We start from the raw sequence: 24,651 nt of genomic DNA, 5'->3' as shown, positions 1-24,651 counted from the left end.
TATAGCTCTGTTCATGTATTCTCCATGTGTTGTGTGATTAACAGTCAGGACACCTATTCAACATCCTGGGATGTCTTGTTCCTATGGAGCAATATCAGATCTTGCATGCTAGCCTAGATTATGGAAACTCTGAGGGTTTTCATCACTACTAAGAGCCCACCAAAGTTGTGAGTTTACATATTACTCTTAAGCCATCCAACAATTCTCTGGACCAACATTCATTTACTTGGTTCCCTAAGGATGTTTTGGGTTTCAAATCCCATCAGTTCCATGGTTATGGACAACAGCCAGGAATGCTGGGACTTCAGGCCTTAAAAAGTCTGGGGGGCATCTGGTTGGAGAAGCTGCTTGGCATTTTGTGAAGATAAACCTTTGTATAAACCTTTATAAGGATATTTATAGAGATCACAAAATCATCTGATCATAGATACCCAGTACCTGACTCATGATGGACAATTTCAGAGCCGCTGTTTAAAGGTTACAAAATGATGCCGTTTTCGACACACTATATCCTGTCCAAGCTAGTTTCATGGCAATTTTAGTTTGAAACTGTATGTCTGGGAAGCAAAACAAACCCATCTATGACCTGTATGGAATTCCCATCCACACCATCTTAGAACGCATGAGGAGAAGAATAGGATTGCATGAACAAGTCCCATTCCTACTATCCTGATTCTTGGCATCTGCAAGACTCAAATGTTGAGCAGAAACGGGAATTGTCACACATAAAGCCCTTCACATGGCTGGGAACCTCAGTTAGGCAGCGTTCATGATTACATAGAGAAACACATTTGGCTGAATGCTCAGGGACTCCCTCTTCATACCTTTTACTCAATATACAAAGGCTTCATGCTACATTTGGCAGGTTCAGAGACATTTTGGTTTTAGCTTTTGTGTTTAGCTTTGCTAGGTTTATATAATACAGTATTCTCTACATGTATGTAAGAAAATACTGAACATGGCTCTGGTTATTTTTTAAAAAGATATTTTTATTCAGAAACACACACACACACACATATATATATCAACATATAAAACATGCAAAATACATAAAACAACACACACTCAAACAGCTAACCAAATCTAAACTACACCAAACTGTCAAAGGGAAAAGGGGAAAACAGTTGACTTCCTATTTCCCAGCTAACAGTTACAAATGTTAAATTAACACATTCTCTGCTTTATCTGTTTATTAAACTTCTACTTGTTTAATGAAATATAATGTTCTTCAAAAATCAAAAAGTATTATTCCTCCTCAAAATCTCTAAAGTTAACCTATTACAGTATCTACTAACTTATCTTAAAATTAACCACACAATGTACTGCACAATATAATCAAACAACTACTCCAGGACACATTATATTTAACTACATTTCCTAAAATGCTCACAGAATTCTTAAGCAGTCATTAAAAAAAAAAATCTCACCACTTTATAAACTTATATTATTTTATCTTATTTCCCTTACTTCTTACATCTGGTCTTCAAAGCTCATTCAGTTTAAAAATAAATAAATCAATAAATCTCATATCTCATCTCTTTGCCTAATTTATCTAAAATTACCATAAATCCAGCCATTTTATGTACTCTAATTACTTATATCTTGTGTATGGCTTTCTCGCAATTATTAATTTTAACATCAAATGGATATAACCACTCCAAATATTCCAAGATCTGTGATCAATCCAACAATATCTTCAAAATGTTCCATGATTCCTTTCTTCCATAATCTGTCAAGAAACTGGTCATTGTCCCCCCAATGTCTTTGCTTCACATCTAATTGTTGTTTCAGGTCTAATTGTTGTTCCTCTTTGGAATATTTGCAGGCAGCTATTTTATTCACCTCTCTTTTCTCCAGATCTTTCTCCTTCCACTAGAGATCTTTGGATTTTCCCCCAACCATCTCTACATCATCCAGATCAGTCTCCATCTCATCAGGTTTCCAAACTCTGACAGTCAAAGATCTCCATCCCATGCTCTTCAGCTTTAATTTCATTTTCAGTCTGCCAAGTTCTCTTGCATATTTCTTCCATTTACCTTGAAGGTGGCCCTCCATGCGTAACCCTCTCATCTAGTAAACTCTATGATGAGACATTCCAAGTGAGACACAGGCAGGATCAGAGCACTAATAGAGAGCCACGAAAATAAAGATGGTGAGACAAGTAGTAGACACACTCAGAAAGGCAAATGCAGTCAGAAGCAACACTACACATAAAATAGGGACTTGGAATGTGAGAAGCATGAGCCAAGGGAAGCTAGACATAGGCCCGTTACAGACGGGCCTTAAAGTACATGACGAGCGCATACTAGGGTTAGGAAGGGGTGGTGCTTCCGCACCCGCCTAACCCTAGTGCGCGCTCGTCGTGCACAAAATGGCGGAGGCCGTTCCACACGGCTGCCACCATTGATACGTCACAACCGCGCCGCCTCTATACGGGGTGGTGCGGGCGTGACGTCCTTGCTCCGCGCCAGGGTGCTTAGTGCGCCCTTAGCACGGAGCAGGAAGGAGCTCTGTTTCGGAGCTCCTTCCTGGTTTGGTCCGCTGGGCGCAGCCTTCACATGGCTGCACCCAGTGGACCAAAGGAGAAAGGGGCCAAACGGCCCCTTTCCCCTCCTCCCCGCCATCGCGGGGTGTCCTTGGAGCTTGAAGCCCCAAGGACACCCCTTTCCAGGCTGCGAGGAAGCGGCCTTTTGCCGCTTCCCCACATCCCGGAAAGCGGCGGATCGGGGCCTCAGCGGCTGCCAGTCTGACATCTAAGGCCTCGATACATTGGGGAAAGGGGCGGGTGCAGCCCGCCCCAAACTGGCGGTCTATAACCCGCCATAGTAAAAATGGAAATGGAACTCATGAACATATCAGTTCTGTGGGTGAATGAATTAAAATGGACAGGAATGGGCCACTGTGAATCAGATAACCACACAGTCTTCTATTCAGGGAATGAAAAGACATGAAGAAACGGGGTGGCTTTCATACTAAGAAAAGAAACAGCGAAAGCAATCATAGAATACAATGCAAAATCAGTCTAAATCATCTCAATAAGGCTACATGGGAAACCAATGAATATCACCATAATTCAAGTATATGCACCAACCACAGATGCAGAACAAGAAGAAATTAATAGATTCTGCAAACAAGTACAGGAAGAAATTGACAACACACCAGCACAGGACGTCAAGCTGATTATTGGAGATTTGAATGTCAAAGTTGGAAGCAAAGGAGATTCAAAAACAGTAGGCAGATTCAGATTAGGCATAAGAAACGATGCAAGTGAGTATCTAATAGATTTTTGTGAAGCCAACAACCTATTCATTACTAACACATTTTTCATCCAACCAGAAAGAAGGTTATACTCATGGACATCACTAGATGGCCAACACAAACACCAAATAAATTATATAATTGGAAGCAAAAGATGGCAAAACTCCACACTGGTGGCCAAGACAAGACCAGATGCCCATTGTGGTACAGATCACAAACCACTAATATCAAAAATAAGAGTAAAACTGAAGGAGAAAACAAAACCAGTCATCATTCCACAATTCTAAACAATATCTCCACCGAATAAAGACACAATGTAAGGAACAGATTTGCACTACTAAGCCTAATTGACCGAGAACCAGAAGAGCTTTGGTCTGAAGCCAAAGACACGATAAAAGAAGAATGCAGACCAACACTTTTAATGGGCAAAAAGAAGGAGAAGAAACCATGGGTGACATATAAAAAGTTACAAGCAATAAAGGAAAGAAGAGAAGCAAAACAAAACAGAGATAATAACAAGCTAAGAACAGTGAATCCAACAATATAATGGCTGATGTGTAAAGATAAAGACAACTATAATGAGTAGTGCAGAGAAATAGAAGACAACAGCAAAAAGGGGAGAACGAGAGACCTATTCCACACGATCAGTGAAATCAAAGAAAAGTTCAAACCAAGGACTGGGACGCTCTATGACATTAAAAATAATTCAAGACCAGGAAGGAATAAAAAGACGATAGATACAATACACAGGAGAGCTATATAAAAGAGATGATAGAATTAAGGACACATGGAATGAAGAGCCATATGAAGATGAACCCTGAATTCTAAAAAACGACGTAGAAGCTGTAATAACAGATATGGCGAAAAACAAGTCACCAGGAACAGATAACATTACAATTGAGCTGCTGCAATCCACATTGACAGAGTCAACTGTAGTGCTAATTAACTTATGCTAACAGATATGGAAAACAAAATGATGGCCAAAAGACTGGAAACAATCAATGTACATCTCCATCCACAAAAAAGAAGACACAAAAGATTGCAGCAACTATAGGACTATAGCACTAATATCCCATACAAGCAAAATTATGCTCACAATTCTACAACATAGACTTCAATCATACATGGAGAGAGAAATCCCAGAGGTCCAAGTGGGGTTTCAGGAAAGGAAGAGGCACTAGGGATTACATTGCAAACATATGATGGATAATGGAGTGCACCAGAGATTTCCAAAAGAAAATCAGTATGTGCATTATAGACTATAGCAAAGCCTTTGAGTGCATAGATCATGAAAGGCTATGGAACGTCTTTAAAGTCATGGAATGGGCAACACATCTGACAGTCTTGATGAGGAATCTGTACTCAGGACAAGAGGCTACTGTCAGAACAGAACATGGAGAAACAGGATAGCTCCCAATTGGCAAAGGAATCAGAGCATGTTATCACCCTACTTTTTCAACTTATATGCAGAACATATTGTAAGAAAATCAGGCTTGGACACAGAAGGAGGAGGAGTGAAAATAGGAGGAAGGAATATCAACAATCTGAGATACTCAGATGACACCATAATACTAGCAGAAAACTTCAAAGACCTGGAACAACTACTAAGAAAGACCAAGAAAGAAAGTACAAAGGCAGACCTATTGTTGAACATAAAGAAAACAAAAAATAATGACCACAGAGAACCTATACAAATTTGAATTAGACAACAAAGAAATAGAAATAGTAAAAGAATTCTCATACCTGGGATCAAACATTGATAGAAATGGGGACTGCAGCCAGAAAATCAGAAGAAGATTAAGAATGGGAAGGACAGCTATGAAAGAACTAGAGAAGAATCTAAAATGAAGGATATACTACTGAGCACAAAGATTAGAATCGTACAAGCCATTGTTTTCCTATTGCCATGTAAGGATGTCAGAGCTGGACAGTTAAGAAGGAGGATAGGAGGAAAATCAACTCATTCAAAATGTGGTGCTGGAGAAGAGTGCTAAGGGTTACATGGACAGCCAAAAAGACAAACAAATGGGTCCTGGAGCAAATCAAGCCAGAAATCTCCCTAGAAGCCAAGATGACAAAATTCAGGTTGTTGTACTTTGGACACATCATTAGAAGGCATGAATCATTAGAAAAAACAGTAATGCTAGGAAAGGTAGAGGGAAGTAGAAAGAGAGGAAGGCTGCATGCAAGATGGACTCTATTAAAGAGATCACGAGTATGAGTTTACAGGAGTTGAGCAGAGCAGTGGAGGACAGAGGGTCTCAGAGATGTCTCATCAGCAGGGTCGCCTTGGGTCGAGATCGACTTGTGGGCAATTAACGACAACAAACCTTGAAATCAACTTTCATTTGTTTTTTCAGATTTTTCAGGGTTGTATTTATTCCAAAGAGGTTTTGACATGTAGATTTCAGGTCATTGACCCTAACGTATTTGTGAAACAAATGCTATGTCTAAGACTTGCCTAGAATACTGTGTTTTCCCTAATGTGCATGACTTTATTTGATAGCTTAATTCTTTTGAAACAGTTTATTTTCTTCCACCCGTCTGCAAAGTGGCTTTCTCTTGGTCCTGTAACCTAGATTGGCATGGGTTGAATTGCAGGTTAACAATCCTGTTTCATAGCAGAAGGCTAAACAATACAATCTTTTTGAATCCTGAATCTATGATCGTATGCCTTCCACAAAGGTACTCATAATTTATAAGTATCAGTACATTCCCCCTATATTTTCAAGGTCTTTTTAGGAGGTTTGTTACTTTGACAGCTAAGGTAAAAATAATATTTAAAAATAGATTTTGAGATCACAGCAATTTGAGACTGAGATCACAAGTATGACTTCTTTAGGGCACACCTTTAGAAAGACACACATTTCTGCTGTTGCAATTAAATGAATTTGAACATGCCAGGAACCTCCTTCCTTTCTTTTGCCAAAAATCAAAGCAACATCAATCATAGCAATTTTTTTGCTTCTACACCATTTCTCTGATTTGTGCAACAATCTCAGGCAGGAGAATGCCATGCAAAATTTCTGGTCTCATCTTTCCTTCTTAGAAATTATTTTATAAACAACAATGAAAGTAGGAGAGAAGGGAAGAAATGGGAACCCCCATAGAGCCAAATTACTTTTCCGATAAGCATATTCCACCATCCAGAAATGCTTCCACCCTCCTCAGACTAAGATTTGCATGATTTATGTAAATATTATACTATCTCTGGTGTGATAAGGGCTTTCTGAGGAGTGGAAAATATGCAAATTAGATACTGGTTGTACTTTTTCAATAAATGCCCAAGCTAGCCACACAAATGTGTTATATGTGTCAATTTCTTCCCACAAAAACTAGTATAAAATAGCATAATGCTTCCAGCAATCTGTTTGGGAAGGAATGTTTACTTGTGATACATCTACATCCTGAATCTAAACTACTTTAATTATCCTGGCTTTACATTGGCTTGTGTGGGGGCATATGATGAATGTTTTCTAATGCAATTGTGGGGTATTCTTGATCCACACAGCTAGCACAGGGTGAGGGGATAGAGGGAGGAGTGATGACAGTGAAAATGGGTAAGTTTGCAGGTTATGCAGACCATTAAACTCACAATGTTACATTTATTACTCAGCCTTAGGCTATTATGATGTAAGCTGAAGAACTGCATAATAAAACAGCATCATTAAAATACAGAATATCCATAAGCATTATATGACGTTGTCTATAACAAACACTGTCTGGTATTTCCAACAAAGTAACTGAGAATGTAATTTTTAATTGTCTTACTAAAAGTTAATTTATTTAGCCATCTTCCAACATAAGCTTCCAGGATGGTGACCAATTAAAAGTCTGAAGCAGTAGTATAAAACGTAGCATACAAAGCACCAGAAACATCAGTTAACAGGAGCTAGCTGAACAGTAAAGCAGCAACGGACAGTTCAAGACTATATATGTCTACTCAGAAGTAAGTCATATTGAGTTCAAGCGGTCTAACCTCCCAGGTAAATTTGTAGGATTTCAGTTGAAGCCACTAAGCATCGCAATGCCTGGACAAATCAAGGTTGGTGCTGGGCAGGTATTTCTGGAAAAGGCAGAATGACTAGAAAAACCCTCTTTCCAGACTATTTTCATAATCTCAGCAGGTGGTGGGAACCAGAGGAAAGTCTTAGATGAAGATGGTACAGTTCATTCTAATTCATATTGGTGGCTGCTCCCATCCTCTGGAATTCCCTTCCTTTGGAGGCTACGTCTGCTTTGTTTTGTCCTTTTGCCAGCAGGAAAAAGCTTTCTTATTTAAGCAAAATTTTTAATGCTTAAGCAGAGAAATTATAATTTAATATAAATGCGTGATTTATGTGTTTTTACCTTTGGTATGACTTTAGATCAGCTTTATTGTGCTTTAACATGGTGTTTGGAGATTAGCACATTCTATTTTAAAGAACCTTAGCCCTGATAGGATAAAGAGACATTTATTTTTAAAACGGGTTTTATCGCATTTGCCCGTGGGTGGATGACTGCATCCTGAATGCATCCTGGATGCCAGCCAGGCTTATTCTGCAGCTTTTCAAGAACAGTATTTTCCCATTCTTGAAAAGGCACGGGATAAGCCTAGCTGGCATCTGGGCTGTAAATGGGATGCATTCGCTGGCCCATGTGCAAATGTGATAATACCTGTTTTAAAAATGAATGCACTTTTATCCTGTCGGGGATAAGGGACATTAAAAGCACTAATCTCCTTTAAATTAGTCTTAAAAGTTTTGTAAACAGTTTTCATGTGTTATGGAAGTCACCTTGAATCCCAACCTGGGAGAAAGGCAGCATATAAATAAAATACATAAATAATAAATAAATAATAATTATTGTGTTTAAATAGTTTTTAGCCAGGATGCCTTGAAATAAAGGACATGTGTCATGTTAATTTAAAATTTGGGGCATTTGTTTGTATTTTAAAAAATGGGAATCTTGAGTCTCCTAACATGAATTGAGGAGGGAGATAGCTTATTTTCTGCTGCTCCAGAGACTAGGACAGGAGCAATGGATGCAAGCTACAGGAAAAGAGGTTCCACCTCAACATTAGGAGGAACTTCCTGACAGTAAGGGCTGTTTGACAGTGGAACACATTCCCTCAGAGTGTAGTGTAGTCTCCTTCATTGGAGGTCTTTAAGCAGAGGCTGGATGACCATCTGTCAGGGATGCTTTGATTCAGATTTCCTGCATGGCAGGGGGTTGGATTGGATGGCCCTTGCGGTCTCTTCCAACTCTATGATTCTATGAATCATGATATAGTTTTGTAGTGGGGTCAACTGACTGGCAGTGTACAACTAAGTATCTTAAACTCCTGCATGTAACCAGGCCCTAAGCCATTAAGGACTTCACTGATAATAGCTACTTTTTGAATTGTGACCTGAAGTGACAAGCAATCAGGGTAGCAGTTTTCAACCAGTATTGACATGGGTTGTAGCCAGTCCCAGTTATTACTTCCACATGTATTTGTCTAATTGTATGAGAACTCTTTCAAATTATGGGAAGCAGATACTTACAGTAAGTTGTGTCTTGTTGCATCAAACCCAGTATCAGTGACATCCCTAGGGTTTGGTGTCACCTAGTGCAGGAACTTGTGGTCCCCCCCCCCCAATTGATGTCCTCTCATTTCCCACCATACAGAATCCTTATTAATGTTTCTTTTTTGCATTAATGTTGCTCGTAAATCATAATTCCCAAATACCACTTAATGTAATGCTAATAATTGTGACATAAACAACTAGCAAAATTAAAATTATACCTGAAAATTACAATATCATATGCATAACCTAAATGTATTTACATATACATAGTGAAGATTTGGTTAAAATGTAATGTTTTTAGAGAAAACTTTAAAATAATATTTTTTTCAACAAAATTCATTTTTTAAAAAAATTACATTTAAAAAATTCTGTTGCCTCTCCTTTCTTCTCTCACTGAGACTTACCTCACTCCCACCATCTCTTAAAGCATTTTAAAGATATACAGGCAAATGCCACAATGTTTCTGCCAAAATACATGTGTTTGAATAGCAGTGGTTTCACTCCCTCTTAGCCAGCATCTGGTGCAGTCCGCATACCCCTAGTGACGCCACTGCCCAGCATCCCCTGCTATTGCAACATCTTGTTTCGCACAGTGAGTAACCAGATTCTTCTAAGCCCATTAGCAGGGTGCAAAAGCAATAGCACTTCCCACTTCCTTAGAGGTCTTCATACAGAGGCTGGATGGCCATCTGTCGGGGATGCTTTGATTTAGATTTCCTGCATGGCAGGGGGTTGGATTGGATGGTCCTAGTGGTCTCTTCCAACTCTATGATTCTATGATTCTATGATTCCTCAGAATTCAGCGACATGGAAGTGATTCTAAATTTGGAGGCTCCTTACGTTTTCCCCCCATCAGTTTCCCCCAAATTTTATTAAGAATTTTAAAAATACATTAAAAATTACAGATCTTAGAAAAAGAAAAGAATACAGACAAAAAGTTAAAGAGAAGAAGAAACATATGACTTTCAATCTTACTTTCAATGGTTTTATAAGCATATAGTTATTAAGTTATCTAAAAATTACAGATGTTCTCTTCTTTCAGTAAGCTATTCTCTCTAATCATCAAAAACAAAAATTACCAATTAATTCTCCCCCCAAAAAGTCCATAAGTGGTTTAAGATTTTTTTTAAAAAAAATGTCACTAGCAACTATTCTCTAATCAGATAAAACAATTTGTCCATTTCTAGTAATTTTAGCAGCTTCCATGATCATTCCTCCATAGTGAGTGGCTTGAATTCTTTGTGCATATAACAATTGTGCTGCCATAATCATATACTAAATTAATTTTACATGGCTTTTCCAACTGTACATCCATAAGTGAAAAAGGTCAAGTTTTAATTTAACATATTTTTTTGAAATTCTACATTTTAAATCTCTTTGTACATTCTAAGCAATTTATATAATGCCATGTAATAACAATACACCAGTTCCTAGAAATTCATTTTAAAAATTCCTCTTCAAAATCTTGACATGATACAGAGCTCAGTTCCTTTCTCCCCATTAATCTATCTGTCCATTGTACCCAAAATTCTTAACCATTTTACCACACACACTTTAATTTTTTCTTTGTTTTGCTTTTAAGTCTTAAATACTATTGTGGAGTGGAGGTTGCATAAGTAACTAAGTGAGAATCTGCATGGTGTAGTGATTTGAGTGCTGGGCTAGGACTTTGAGAGCTCAGGGTTTGCTAAGCCATAGAAACCCATTGAGCAACTCTTGAGCAAGTCACACACTCTTGTCAGCCTCAGAGGAAGGCAATGGCAACCCTCCTCTCAACAAACCTTGCCAAGAAAACCCTGTGGTAGGTCACCTTACGGTCGCCATAAGTTGGAAATGATTTGAAGGCACACAACAACAACAACAATATAGTAACTAATGGCATCGGGACTAACTGCCATTGTTAAATGTATTTTCCATGATATTATTTAATCCTAAACTCAGAACAGTTTCTTTTTGTGGTTATAGTTCCTAGAATATGTGATCATGGAGACTATAGTCCAAAATACCCCACAACCCTTTGTGAACATCTGGTTTAACCCCCCCTTTGAAGCTATCTTATGTTAGATGCCCATACTATGTGAGTTCTTTTATCCCCTGGTTGCAAAGTTTATTGGAGTTAAGTGTAGTTGTTGTTTTATGGGGGGGGGGGTTGAGTGGGGAGGGATAATGCACTACATCTTCTGTACAAACAAACCATACTTACATCATCATTTGTAGCTGACTTTGGAGTACTGGCTCTTCACAAGTCTTTGAGTACATAATTAGGAACTTAAGTGGTTCACAGCAGGAAAAACAGACAAATAATCCTGTATTTCGTAGAAATCTATATAAACATGGTTCACCTTGTGGGGGGAAAGAGCCACTTTCTTGTTTCCTTTCTCTTTCTTTGCCTACTTAGTTCTGGTTACTCATTTTTAAGAAGTTACTCTCCTTTCTCCAGATCAATTCAGTTGCTTCGTATTTCGCTCCTAAAGAGCTGTAGTGGCTGTTGCCTTTGAAACTTACTTCCAGATAATTCACTAACCTTGTTGTTTTGCCACAAGGTGCACTTCAAGTAATAACCTCTTTGGTACCATTCTTTCCTCAAAAACACTTTAAAGGCAGAATTCAGTTTTGTGCTGAATCCAATGTTACCCCAGCTGGAACAAACCCATTGAATGGGACTTATGTAAGTGGTGACTAACAAGTTGTGTATATTTCAGTGGACCTGCTGAAGTTGGAACTCACATTGGATTTAGCACTATTCATTCACAGAGGTCTGTCTGTATTGTATATGAGAATGCTAGACTGAAATTGCAGAAAATATAGAATACTATGTTTAGCCATTGTGCTTTGAAATAAAGGACACCTGTCCTGTTGAATTAAATTTTGAAACATTTGTATGTCTTTAAAGAATGGGGACACGTGGGTATAATACATGTTTGCAATGGGGTCAATAAACTGGCTGCAGTTCAGCTAAGCAACTGAAACTTTGCATGTATTTCATTATATTTGTAATGACTGTACAATCAAAAATTCTCTTTTGTTGATATTACTGTTGCATTTTTTTACAAGTGTAGAAATACAGAATTCACCCAAATCTTACTTTTACTGTTGTCTAGTAATTCAGGAGGGTCTGAACTTTGTATCCTTTATGTATCAATGATGTCTGTCTCTGTAATCTTCCACTATTTTTTTGGTCAGGTGTATCATTTCAATGGGTCTGGACAAAAAGCCTTCTCCTCCCAAGAAAAAGATGACTGATGAAGAGGATGCAAAGAAAGAAGAGTCAGAGAAAGAAGAAATGAAATACAAACTAAGAGAGAGCAGCAGAAGCGGAGGAGAGGAAGAGAAAGATTCATTGCCACAGTTTTCACCAACTTCTGTACAAAGGAAAGCATTTGCAGAAGATACTAAAACAATGGAGTGGGATAGAAAAAAAGAAATGCAAAAGGCCAGTGATGAAAGTGAAAAATACCAGAGAAGTTCAGGTAATGATGGTACAGGAGGAAAGGGGAGGGAATTATATCTCAAAGTGCATCTACACTGTAGAGATAATGCAGTTTGACACCAGTTTAAGTGCTGTAGCTCCATCCTATGGAATCCTGGGATTTATAATTTTACAAGGTATTAAGCATTCTTTACCAAAGAGTGCTGGTGGCCGCACAAAACTACAAACCCCAGGATTCTGTAGGATGGAGCAGTGGAAGTTAAAGTAGTGTCGAACTGTATTATTTCTACACTACAGATGTTCCCTAGATATAATCTGCATGCAAAAGGTTCTTGAATCTAGCTCTTTTCCTGGCATTTTCAGTTAAAAGGCTCCCAGTAAGGGTGAAAAAGAACTTATATCTACCTGACATCTTTCAGGATGGCTGCCAGTTAAAGTAAACAGTAGGGAGCTAGATGGATCCCTTGTCTTACCTAGTATTAAGCAGTATCCAAAATATCTGTAGGAAAAAAAGGCTAGAGACATATGCAGTTGTGTGTTATCATGCGATAGCATGAAACACAGGATATTTACTGTTATGGATCCACTACCATTTACTGACAGTGAGTTCACAACTATTTAGCCACAGTAAATATCTAAACATTTATTACTACTTACTATTCTCACGCTCCCCTTGAAGGACTCGGTGCGCAGCTTGGGGGTACTCCTTGACTCGTCGCTCCAGCTAACACCTCAGGTGGATGCGACGGTCAGGAGCGCTTGCCATCAGCTCCGGCTGATACGCCAGCTGCGTCCTTACCTGGACCGTAGGAACCTTGAAACTGTTGTACATGCTTTGGTAACCTCTCGATTGGATTTCTGCAATGCGCTCTACATGGGGCAACCCTTGTACCAAACCCGGAAGCTGCAAATTGTACAGAATATGGCAGCTAGACTGGTCGCTGGTACTTCCAGGTCGGACCATATAACACCTATTTTAAAAGATCTTCACTGGCTGCCTATTCGCTTCCGAGCTCAATACAAGGTGTTGGTTTTAACCTATAAAGCCCTAAATGGCTTGGGCCCAGGGTACTTGGAGGACCGCCTCTCCCCACATAATCCGCCCCGCACACTTAGATCATCCGGGACAAACCTGTTAGAGGTCCCTAGAACACATCTTGTAAGGACCTCACAGAGGGCTTTTACCATCGTTGCCCCGTCTTCCTGGAATAAGCTCCCCTTAGAGCTTCGCTCTGCCACCTCATTAGATTCTTTTAAGAAGAATTTAAAAACATACTTATTTAGATTGGCCTTCCCTCTTTAGTTTAATTGATTTTCCTCTGCCCTTGTTCTCTTCCTTTGACTCCGAATGATTGTTTGTACCCTGATATATATATTTTTTGACTCCTGTTCCTATTATTTTTTGTAGTAATGTTTTAACTTTTTATATTGTAATTTAACCTGTATTGTAAATGTTATTGTAACTGTTTTTAACATTTGTAAGCCGCCTTGATCATTTTTTTTTGGAAAGGCGGGGTATAAATAAAATTTATTATTATTATTATTATTATTCTGGATATTTTTGTTTTACTATTTGGGACATTCCTTTCCTGTGGCTTTTGCTGTACTTGTTCACTTGTACATATTTACAAAGCAGCTTAGTATATCGTCAATATCATCACAATCTTCTAATTTTTCTTTCTTCATTGTTGTCATCATCGCTGGGTACCAAAAAATGAACTGAAGCCCCAGTAACTAAGCAGAACTAAAGCTATAAAGCAAATGCTGTGGAATAATGGTATTTTTACTTGATGCTTAAAAACTAATAGAGAAGCATGATGAGCAGACATCATATAGCAAAATTTAAGTGAACAGGTTTATGCTTTTCAGCAGCATTTGGATAGCAGTCCAGAACTCCTCAGCATTCTTTTCTACTTCACTTGTTTCTGAATGTCACTGCATAATCTAGCTGTATATTTTTCCCTTCCATAAATGCATCTCTTTCCATTTTGTGCTCTTGAATTTTCTTTTTTGAGTTTATTGCAGACTTCTCATTAGTTACCAGGTGTACACTGTTTTGTTGTTGTTCAGTCTCACCTTCCTCCCCTTGAGGAGTTGGACACGTCTCAGATAATTACCTGTGGAGAAGGCCCTGTTGTCCCAGATGCAGCTGGAACCTCAATCAATATGATTAAATCTACTTACTACTTAAGCCTCACTATACAGATAATAGTTTACTTGCTTAATTGGTTCCGCATGAGATTTTCACCCCCAGCCCCCCTGTTTTTCTCCTTGGCATTCTGTCATTTGAACATAGGGCAAAAAAGTTGCTAGGGGAAAAAAAGTGGGTGAACAATTAAACTTGAGGACTGAGAAATTATGGCTGTTCAAGGAAGAGCTGGAATGTGTCTGACTGATGTGACAGCTTCTCTTTCATCATAACATTTGGTTCCTTCTCTGCAAGGTGCTACTAAAACTGGATGCAGCCAAAATACTTTATTTTATGAAAAGTATATATGCATTCCAATTTGTGGGTATCATTACTTTATTCAAAAGGGTGCTTGCGGGTTGAGAATGACATCTTACTTGACATGGAGGATACCAAAAGGCTGTTGATAAATTGCATAATTAGTAAAAATGGAATAATGATTCATGTCTGTGGCACAAATGCCAGAGTGTGATGATGAATACGTGATAATTGGATTGGGTCCAAAAGAGACGATTGGATCTAAGGCTGCCCTTCTGCTCATGGAAAGAACCCTTCCATTTGTAAGAGAGGATGAGTTAATAGTCTGAGAAAAATCGCTCCCAAGAGAAAACGTCTGCTTAGATGTGTTGCCACAGAGAACATCTTCTAAACAGTTGAAAAAAGTAGAAGCATTAAAGCATTGACAACGTGTTTCCCTAAAATGTTTTCGGATTCCCTATCTTCGCGGGCAACTATCTTTTTATAAGAGCAATAACAGTATAAAAAGATCCCTACTGGCTTGGACCAAAGCCCATCTAATGCAACATTCTGCTTCTACAGTGGCCAAGCAGATGTCTCTAGGAAGTTCAAAAACAGGATGGGAGACCAACAGCCCTTTCCTGCTGTTGTTAGCAACTGGTATTGATAAGCATGATGCCTCTGTTTCTGTATGTAGCCAGCATGATTAATCCATTATTTCTGTGATGCAAATACAGAAACTATTAATGTTTTTTCCTAGTGTGAACATATCCCATTTACTCTGAGAAAACGTTTTGCTGTCCCAAGCTTCTTACTAAATTGAAACACCTTCTAATTGGTAACATATGTTAAAAACTGTGATAGCTTACAGTTAGCATATCTCCAAATTATACATCTTATTAATGAAGATATGTGCTGATATTACATGTATGGATTCTAGTGATAAGCAGATGAATGTTCACCACTTCCACAGAACCTCTTTATAAATGGCTACAAGATGTTTAGGTGTAGAACAATATGCTGCTTTTGAATGGTTTGAAACACATTTGCCAGTTAACAATAATTCAAGGGAGACATTTGCAGGGGAAAAAACAGCAGGTAATTGAAAGGTTAAATTCTTCCTCTTATCCTCACTGATTTTGGAATGTTCTTCTTGTTCCCAGATTACTATCACATAGTAAACATAAGATTGGGAACAATCAGCCTTCTGAAGATGGGTTGTATTCCTCAGAGCTACTTACCTGTCTAACTTTTTCCTTCCCAGGAAGTGTACTGCTGATTTTAAAACCAGGAATGGTTTTTAATCAGGAGAGATTTCAGGATATTTTTCATGCTGCATGGTTGGAAACCTAGACCTCCCACTGACTATATACCAATATGGCAAAAAGGTGCTGCAGACAATCTTAGGGGCAGTACAGACAGGCACTTTGTGCTGGCCTAACCATGAAATAGGGTTGCATGAGGGCTGAGCATTTACAAGCTCAGCAACCCTACTGTGTGCCCTGGGCACCATCTTGGTGAGCACCTGTACAGATGGCACATGCCATTATGATGTTGCTCATGCGCAACACTTACACAGCACTACGCATGAGGGGTGTCATAAGGCCACGATGTGGCCCTTATGGCACCCCTGTAGTACTGGGAATAGGAGCCGCATTTCATGGCTCCTTTTTCGAGCAGGTTGGGGTGTGGCATCTGGTTGCCACATGCCCAACCCTGCGCTTCCAGGTGTGGTATGATCTATTTTTCCAATAATGTATGCATCTCTGTTATATATTATATTTTACAGGTAAAATCATGATGTGAGTGGCATGCTTAGAGAACAGAAAAGCAGACTTCTCATGGTTCCTATTTACAGCTTATCTTGCAACAATCATTTATTTCCAGAGGAGTTGCTGTGCTAGTCTATTTTAGCAAAACTGACAGTCTTGTGGTACCATAAAGACTAAGATGTTTAGTTTGGCATAAGTACAGCCCACTTCTTTAGATGCATCTAAAAAGTGGTTTACAGTCCACAAAAACGTCTAGCAAATAAAACAGTGGTTGTACAGTCTGGCATGGAGGCAGAGTGGGGGCATAATGACCACACGCCGCCAGCCCTGTCTCCAAACTCACGCCAGCATTATGCCATCCAAGCAATCACACGGTGGGAGGCACCATGCCACGTCTTGGTACAATGTTTACACATGCTGAAGGAGTGGATAAAAGCCACCACCGCCATGGCTTGGGTGCCCTTTCCATGGCACAAAAAGGAGCTGCTTTTTGCGGCTTCTTTTTGTGCCGTGGAAAGGCCAGATCAGGGCTGCAGCAAGTGGTTGCCACAGCCCCAATCTGGTGCTTCCAGGGGGCAGCACAGAGCTGCCCTTAGGGGCCGTCTGTCAAGCCCCTTAGTCTTTAACTCTCTTGTCATCCAGATTTAGAACATATAACAGTTCCAACTATGAGACATATCTTACCTAATACAGAAGAACTAGGTTACATATGCCTTCTTCTGAGCTTATGGAAAAGGAACTTCTGTGGAGTTTTTGGAGATGGATTGTATCAGTGTATTGTTTCAGTCCATGGCTCAGCATGTTAATATCTGGCTTTTTTTTAAAGAAGGCAAAGGGAGGGTCAGATGCAAAGGAGAACAGAGGCTAATGGACTTAACCTATTAGGGGTTAATGAGAACTTCAAGTAGCATGCATTCCATCTTCTGTCTCTCAGTACAATTGTCCTTTTATTTCAGCATATGATGAAGATTTTGAAGCAGATGAAGAGAAATCAGATGAGAAAGTTAATGAAGAAGGACAGGCTGATGATCAAATGAATGGAATGTCAAAGTCACCCTCAGATGATGAAAAAGATAATTTAGACCATGAAAAGGAGAATAAAAAGTCATCACAGAAAGCTTTGCGGGCCTCTGACAGTGAGCGAGATGAAAGTGATGGATATGGTGAGAGTGACTCCGAGAGGGAGGATAAACAAGGTTAGCTGTTTTCCTTAAAGTGCAGTGGAATGGATGGCCTAATGCATGTTTCAGCTTGTTACATATGCCCCATAATGGGTTATCTATTTCATGGATCACATTTAAGTACCTATTTAAATTAGATTGCCACATTGTTACAGAATATGCTACTCAGCATAAAATAACCAAAGCTTTCCCAGGCACTTCCTAATTTAACAGTTTAAAACTTTCTTGTGTGTGAGCCACTTGCTAAGAATGCTCAGACTGTCCACAAGAAGAAGAGGATGACTGAGAAGTTCGGAAGAGACAAAGTAAAGTCTTCTCTTTGGGACCATTTTCTTTATTCCACAAAATGTTTTCTCAGCTTAATTAATCACATGGTTTTATATACATCACCAAGAAGTATCTTACATGTTGAATGGGTTGATGTTAGAACTCCTGTTCAGAGGATGCTCACAATCCCATATGTTGGATTGTGGATTCTGCCCCCTGGAGTAAAGAAGAATGGATTTCTTGTCTTCTCCTACCCTAGAACTGAAATGGGGAGAGAGGAGAGCACGTCATTCCATCAAACCCCACATTTTTCTTAACAGCTTCCAGTGATATAGTACATCCATATTGCCTCAACCACATTTGCACATAATGGTAAACCTGGCGGTAATTTTTAGAATCCTAAATTGCTGTTATGTTTTAACTTGTCCCTGCAAACCTCTGGTGACCCTGTGAATGAGACATCTCCAAGACACCCTATCCTCAAAACCATGCTCAGAAATGTATTTATTATAAGTGATTAGTGTCAGGGATGATGGGAGTTGTGGCTCTTCACCTGGCCTGGAACTCACCACCTGGTTGTGCACCACGCTGACCAGTTTTGGCCAGTTGTTGTATCTTTGCAAGAGTTGCAGAGAACTGGCTGAAGTCCCCAACAAACTCTCCAAGCCTTCTCACTCTTGCTTCCACAGAAGTCTTCACCCTTCTTCACCAGGGTCCTGCTGGTTCTTGTAGCTTCTCCCAAGACACCAGACAACTCAGTAGTCTTATATAAAAGATCTACTTTATTCTACTATATACACAGCTCCAAACAATACTCAACTCCTCACTCTCCAATACAACTACAACCCACACAACAATCCACTACAACCCACAAAATGCATTGGGATGTATAGTCCTTATTATAGCCAAATCATGGAACCACCTACTGTGGTCTGTTTCCACCCAGTAGGCGTATACATCATTCCCATTGGTTCTCCTTGTTCGTCCCACAATTAATGATTTCATCATCTCAGCCTTGACCACTTAACAATTGTCGAGTGTGTCCAATTATCCACTCTGCAATTCTTGTCCTTGGCATTCAGCACTTGTTAATTGTCTTACCATTCACACCTGTGTGGTTCTCTATTGGCTTCTGCTGAGTCACTCTGACTCTCACATACAAGTTTTATTTCACTACTGTATGTCCCATGTTGCTTTTTCCTTAACAATTAGAAGCCAGTATTTGTTGTTGGCATTATGTCTTGAAGCATAACTTGTTTTAAACATGCCTTGTCCATGGTTTGTTTCACCAGCTGACTGCAACAGGAGTTTACAACAGGGGTGGGGTTAAAACTGACCAAAAGTGGGGAGAATGCAACTATTTAGTTTACTTGTCTGTGACACAATATGGCTAAACTTAGGGGCTGTATAGACCACCGTAAAACGGCAGTCTGCATTTGCCCGTTTTAACTCCGAAGGGATGGTGCAGCCCCCAAACCTTGCGCCATCCCTCCAGAGTAAAAAGAACCCAGCATTGGAGTGATGTCACAAGTGCCACCACCACTGACCCAAGTCATTCCCTGTGAGATCAGAAACAAAGTGTCCAGCATTAATCATATAGCTGGATGTCTTGTTGTGATCTCAGAGGGAGTGACTTGTGCGATTGTTGGCAGTGTTGGACAATACAGTGGGCAGCATATGTAGATCATTACCTGGCGTCACTACAAAGTGCTTTGAACTTTTCTGCAAAATCCAAAACAAAAAGTGAATTATCTTAGACTGATTTAAGGCTGGTATGATGGATGTTCAGTGCAGAACTGGCCTTACATCATGCAGAAAGTCCTCACTCGAATTGGGGGATTCAGCCCTGTGTCATGCAGACAGGTTGCTGTATGGATGGGGGAGCACGGGGAGAGAGAACTGCTTCATTTGGACTGTGTAGATATGCCCATAGCCTTATCCTGTGGAACTGAGATCTGTAGTTTGGTAAGGAACTTAGAATTTCCTTCTGGAGAGCTCTGTGTTCCTTCTGAGAAATATGTAGCCGAGGATTCTAAGTGCCTTACTAAGCTGCAAACCTAAGTGGTGTAAACTACTGTTAAAGTATATAGTGGAGAAACTCCTAAAACCGTTATCCATTTTGTATATCAAAAAAGGGACAAGTCAACTATTGGACAAAAAATTGTCCATGTTGTATACCAAAAAAGAGCCAAGTCCACTATTACAGTACAAACATTCTCATCTCTTTTTCAAAGACTGTGAGCAGTATAGTTGCTGCATTGTTCATGGTATTCTGTGAGTTCCTGGCTCACTTTGTGAGTAGCAGACTATCTTGCATGGCAGCCAGTAGGTGTCACTTTTGCATTGTAAAGTGCCAGGCATGATAAAAGAATAATATATATTTATATGAGAAACAATAGCAACCATCCTAAGCATCTTCTCTACCATCTCTGTGTTCCTTACTGATCTTGCAGCACTGATTTCTGGTCAAAGATGTCAGCCCAGTTCAATTTCAGTCTAAGGGGGTGGGTGGGAAATGGCCATAGTTTCAGGGTGATAAATATAACTTTGGGTTGTAATAAGGGGACAAAATCTGAGACTGATGAACCCTAGATAATTATTACCACAAGGAGATTAAAATGCTGTGGAATTAGTTTCAGGAGTATAAATAACATTTTCAGTCACCTCTGTCCTCTCCAGTCAGCATAACTGATGGAGATAATTATTTCCTTTATGTATTCTGAGCCACACACCTTCATAAATAATCAAGTGGGAACATGTATCTCATTTCCCATTCATTAATACAAACAGTGGAAGGGGGCCAAAGATGGGCACGCTTGCAAAACACTGGAGGTTGCCAGCATTTTGGGTTTTCGTCAGTGCAAAGCTGGTTTCTTCCTGTTTATTTCTTATCCTGCTGCTTCTTTCTGATAGTGCTGTAACTTATGCAACTGTTGTTTGTCAGACTGCACCAGACATATTCCCTGTTGTTTGCTGTTTCACAAGATCTCTCTGTTGATCAGGGGTAGGCAACCTGCATCCCGCGGGCCGGATGTGGCCTGGCGAGGCCTTGGGACCGGCCCCAGCCCGGTCCTGCCGCCGATTGTCGCCGGGGCCTTTGGCCTCTCGCGCACAGGGGCAAGGGGGGCAATTGTCTATAGATGCCTCAGAAACATGCATTTATATTAACATTTTTTTAAAAAAATCAGCAATTTTTTTTGTGTGTCCTCCACTTTTTTTTTAAAAAGTGTCCTCCATTTGAAAATGTCCTACATTTGTCCCGGTTTATTTATTTATTTAATTTTTTTTTAAAAAAATTAATTATTTATTTTTTGGCTTCAGCCCCCCAGTTGTCTGAGGGACAGCAACCCGGCCCCCGCCTCAAAAAGGTTGCCTACCCCTGCTGTTGATAGTCCTCCCGTTTTGAAGGCCTTGTAGGAAAGCACTTTCCTCAAACTCAAATATTAATGTTGTTTTCTTTACATTTGTATTTCACCATTTGCTTGGAAATGGATGTAGCTGCAAGAACGATCCAGTGTTTTTATAGGAAGCACAGAGGTTGACAGCAAACTCATGGTGTCAAACTAGGTTTACAGTTCGTTTGCATGAGGGAAAATATCTTCACTCTGATAAAGAAGAATCTGATTTTTAAGTAGTCATTGACTATCAGGGATAATCAGCTTGCAGCTTTGTTGTTCATTTACACAAATAATTGCATGTTCTTTCTTTAAAAAAAAATTCCTGGTGTTACTTTTCAAATTGTGGTCATAGGATGATGAGTGGTCTGCAGTTGCATTGCCTCAAATATCTTTGCAAAAATTTTGTTCATGCTTGGATTATCTGCATATTCCCAATCTGAACAGAGTCTTGAAAATCACCATATTTGATGCTTGGATAAGGAATTTTCCCACAGGTAAAATTGGCTGGTAATTCTGATTGATGTTCCACTTTAAGATGAGCATAGTTTTCAAGATAGGGTTATTTAGAGCTTCTCTTTCTGCAGACTTGTGCATCTTTCTCCAGGATTCCTGCTTTCTGCTTATGATACATCGTGACATGGATGATGTTTGGTGGTGGATAGATAGAGTCTTGCTTTGTGGCAGGGAGCTGTCTACACAACTGGCAATCTATACAGTTTTTGGGGTCTCCATGAGTGAACTTTTCTATCTGCTCCTTGCAAGTTGTACAGCAGTAAGATGGTTTAAAATGCTTCAAATCCAGCCAGTTTTTAAGATGAATTGGAATATGGTGTGTGTGCGAGTGTGTGCATGTGTGTGTGCGTGCATGCAGTCTTTTGGCATGGGGTCATATCTAATAAAAAGACAGTTAATTTCACATTCCTAAGTATTGCACTCCCCCTTGTGGCAATTAAAGTTTTTAAAAAGCCTATTCAGGATCACAAGTGTGTGTGTGCTATGTGTAAGAATGTTGTTGTGTGCCTTCAAGTTGTTTCCAACTTACAGCGGCCCTAAGGTGAACCTATCATGCAGTTTTCTTGCAAAGATTTGTTCACAGAAGGTTTGCCATTGCCTTCCCCTGAGGCTGAGAAAATGTTACTTGCCCAAGGTCATCCAGTGGGTTTCATGGCTGAGCTGGGAATCGAATCCTGGTCTCAAGGCTTGCAGCCCAATACTGAAACCACTATCTCAAACTGGCTCAGAATGTGTGTGTTGTGTGAGAAAATGCTTGTATACATGTGTATGCTTTATGTGTAGATATTTAAGAATGGTTGGAAAACATGTAATTACTGCAACGGATGGCTCCAACCATTCCTCCCCTCATCTCCTGAAAGTTTAGACAAGTAAGAATGCAACCCTTGTATTTGAAAAGCTTCTTCATTAGAAATAGGTATGTCTTGAAGATTCAGACTAGGTGTTTTCATAGTCTGCATGCATGAGGGCACGCATGAAGAATGAGAAGGCATGGAATAAGCTAGCAAATTACAGAGTAGAAAGAAATGCAGGCTAGATGCTTATAAAGTATATTGGTAACCTCAGTATTTTGTACTACAAGTGTATTTTCAGAAGAACAACAGAACAGCCAGAGCAACTGTCTCAAACAGACTCTCGCATAATGAAATCATAATGAGTTGAGAAACTACTTGAGCAGTGGAATTTCTGCAAGTGGTACAACCTTTGAACTAGTAGAGAGTCATCGCTTGTAACAACTTCAAAATTAAATGCCAGTTGGTTAGGTTTGTAGTTTGACATTGGGCTTTAATTTAAAAAGTAAAAGGGTTTTTTTAAAAACACATTTTCCTTTCAGTTTAGTTCTGACACAAAACAACCAGGGGAAAAAAGCAGAAACTGATTTTTGGTTTTTTTAGGTTGTTTAACATGTGCTAAATATTAGGTTGGAATATTTTCTTCCCCTGTATAAGCTGAAGTTCTGTTGCTTTGTTAGCAGCACAGATGTGTGGTCTATGGAGGGTAACATTAAGTTGTGTAGACTTAATAAAGCAAGATATAGCAAGATTTAAAGTACTCTTTTAAAAAGCCATACTGATTCTTTGAGTCATAGAATCATAGAGTTGGAAAAGACCACAAGGGCCATCCAGTCCAACCCGATTCTGACATGCAGGAACTCTCAATCAAAGAATCCCTGACAGATGACCATTCAGCCTCTGTTTAAAAACCTCCAAAGAAGGAGATTCCACTGTCCTCCAAGGTAATGTGTTCCACTGTCAAACAGCTCTTACTGTGGGAAGTTCTTCCTAATGTTGAAATGGACTTTATTCCTGTAGTTAGAATCCATTGCTCCATATCTGGTATCCACATCTGAGAGGAGCTGAATAGTGCACCATGCACTGACTGCTTTTAAGTGTGGGAAGTGTGTTTAATGTAAAAGGCAATGATATAAGTAAGTCAGATTCTGCAAACCATGTGGTGGACAAGCTCATGATGACTGTAGCTGTCTGCCATGTTCTTTCTTTTTCATTTCTTCTCTTATCCTCCTGAATTCATTCTTCTGGCTGTTGGGGTGTCAGGAGATTTTTCATAGCACATGAGCTATTGGATTTAGATGGAGGGCACTGTCAAACAGAATACCAGTCACCACTAAGAGAGTTCTAGCCCATTTTACTTTGCTCCCATCCAACTCAAAGCAAGTAGTGAGAAGCCAAGTGATTAGGTATGTGGGAGTTGAAAGGATGTTAGCCCTCTGGATGCTTGAAGTAAACTGCTGATCTGGTATCCAAGTTAGACAGATTTTATTAAATGTTAAGGGGAAATAGACTGGAGTGTTAAAAAAAATATACAGTGAGCTAAAGCCAGTTCTACATAGCCCAAACTAAGTAAGAGAGCCAATGTGGTTTAGTGGTTTGTGTGTTGGACCAGTACATTGGAGAGCATGGTTCAAATCCTCACTCAGCTATGGAAATCCACTGGTTGATCTTGGGCAAGTCACATGCTCTCAGTGTCAGCATCGGCAACAGAGAACTCAATTTGAACTAATCTTGCCAAGAAAACCCCATGATAAGCGTTGCCATAACTCATAATCAACTTGAAACAATCCATATGTTGAGATATTATTTGACCAGAGGTAGAAATCTTTCCAGTTATGAAATGCCAAGGGCTAGCTAGTGTCAGACCCACATAGGCTTGGGTTCAGGTTATTTTATCATCCAATGAGACTCTTCTCACTGTCCTTCAGGCGTTTTTGGGAGGAACAAAGCAGAGGGCTTTCTCAGTGGCTGCTGCCATTCTTAACTTATGTGATTTGGTTTCTTTAAATTATAGCAATATTATGGTTGTTGATAGCATTCCATTCCACAGGCCTCTTGAGCACTTTT

General features: G+C 39.6%; 1 protein-coding gene across 5 annotated transcripts in view; it reads left to right on the top strand.

Moving 5' to 3' along the window:
* The window catches only part of ERICH3 (glutamate rich 3), a 238,763-nt gene that overhangs the window by 188,138 nt on the left and 25,974 nt on the right, over positions 1–24,651 (top strand). For 3 of the 5 annotated variants that reach the window (XM_042464001.1, XM_042464003.1, XM_042464004.1), the window contains exons 9-11: positions 11,991–12,277; positions 17,391–17,630; positions 17,916–17,919. In XM_042464001.1, the coding sequence (XP_042319935.1) occupies positions 11,991–12,277; positions 17,391–17,630; positions 17,916–17,919 (531 nt within the window). Of the gene's footprint in view, positions 1–11,990; positions 12,278–17,390; positions 17,631–17,915; positions 17,920–22,408; positions 22,413–24,651 lie in introns of all 5 variants that reach the window. The other 2 variants (XM_042464005.1, XM_042464006.1) reach the window with 2 other exon arrangements.

This window comes from Sceloporus undulatus, chromosome 4, assembly GCF_019175285.1.
Source record: "Sceloporus undulatus isolate JIND9_A2432 ecotype Alabama chromosome 4, SceUnd_v1.1, whole genome shotgun sequence".
NCBI classification, from domain to species: Eukaryota; Metazoa; Chordata; class Lepidosauria; order Squamata; family Phrynosomatidae; genus Sceloporus; species Sceloporus undulatus.
The sequence above is the reverse complement of the archived record's forward strand: the minus strand, read 5'-3'. Positions and strand labels throughout refer to the sequence as shown.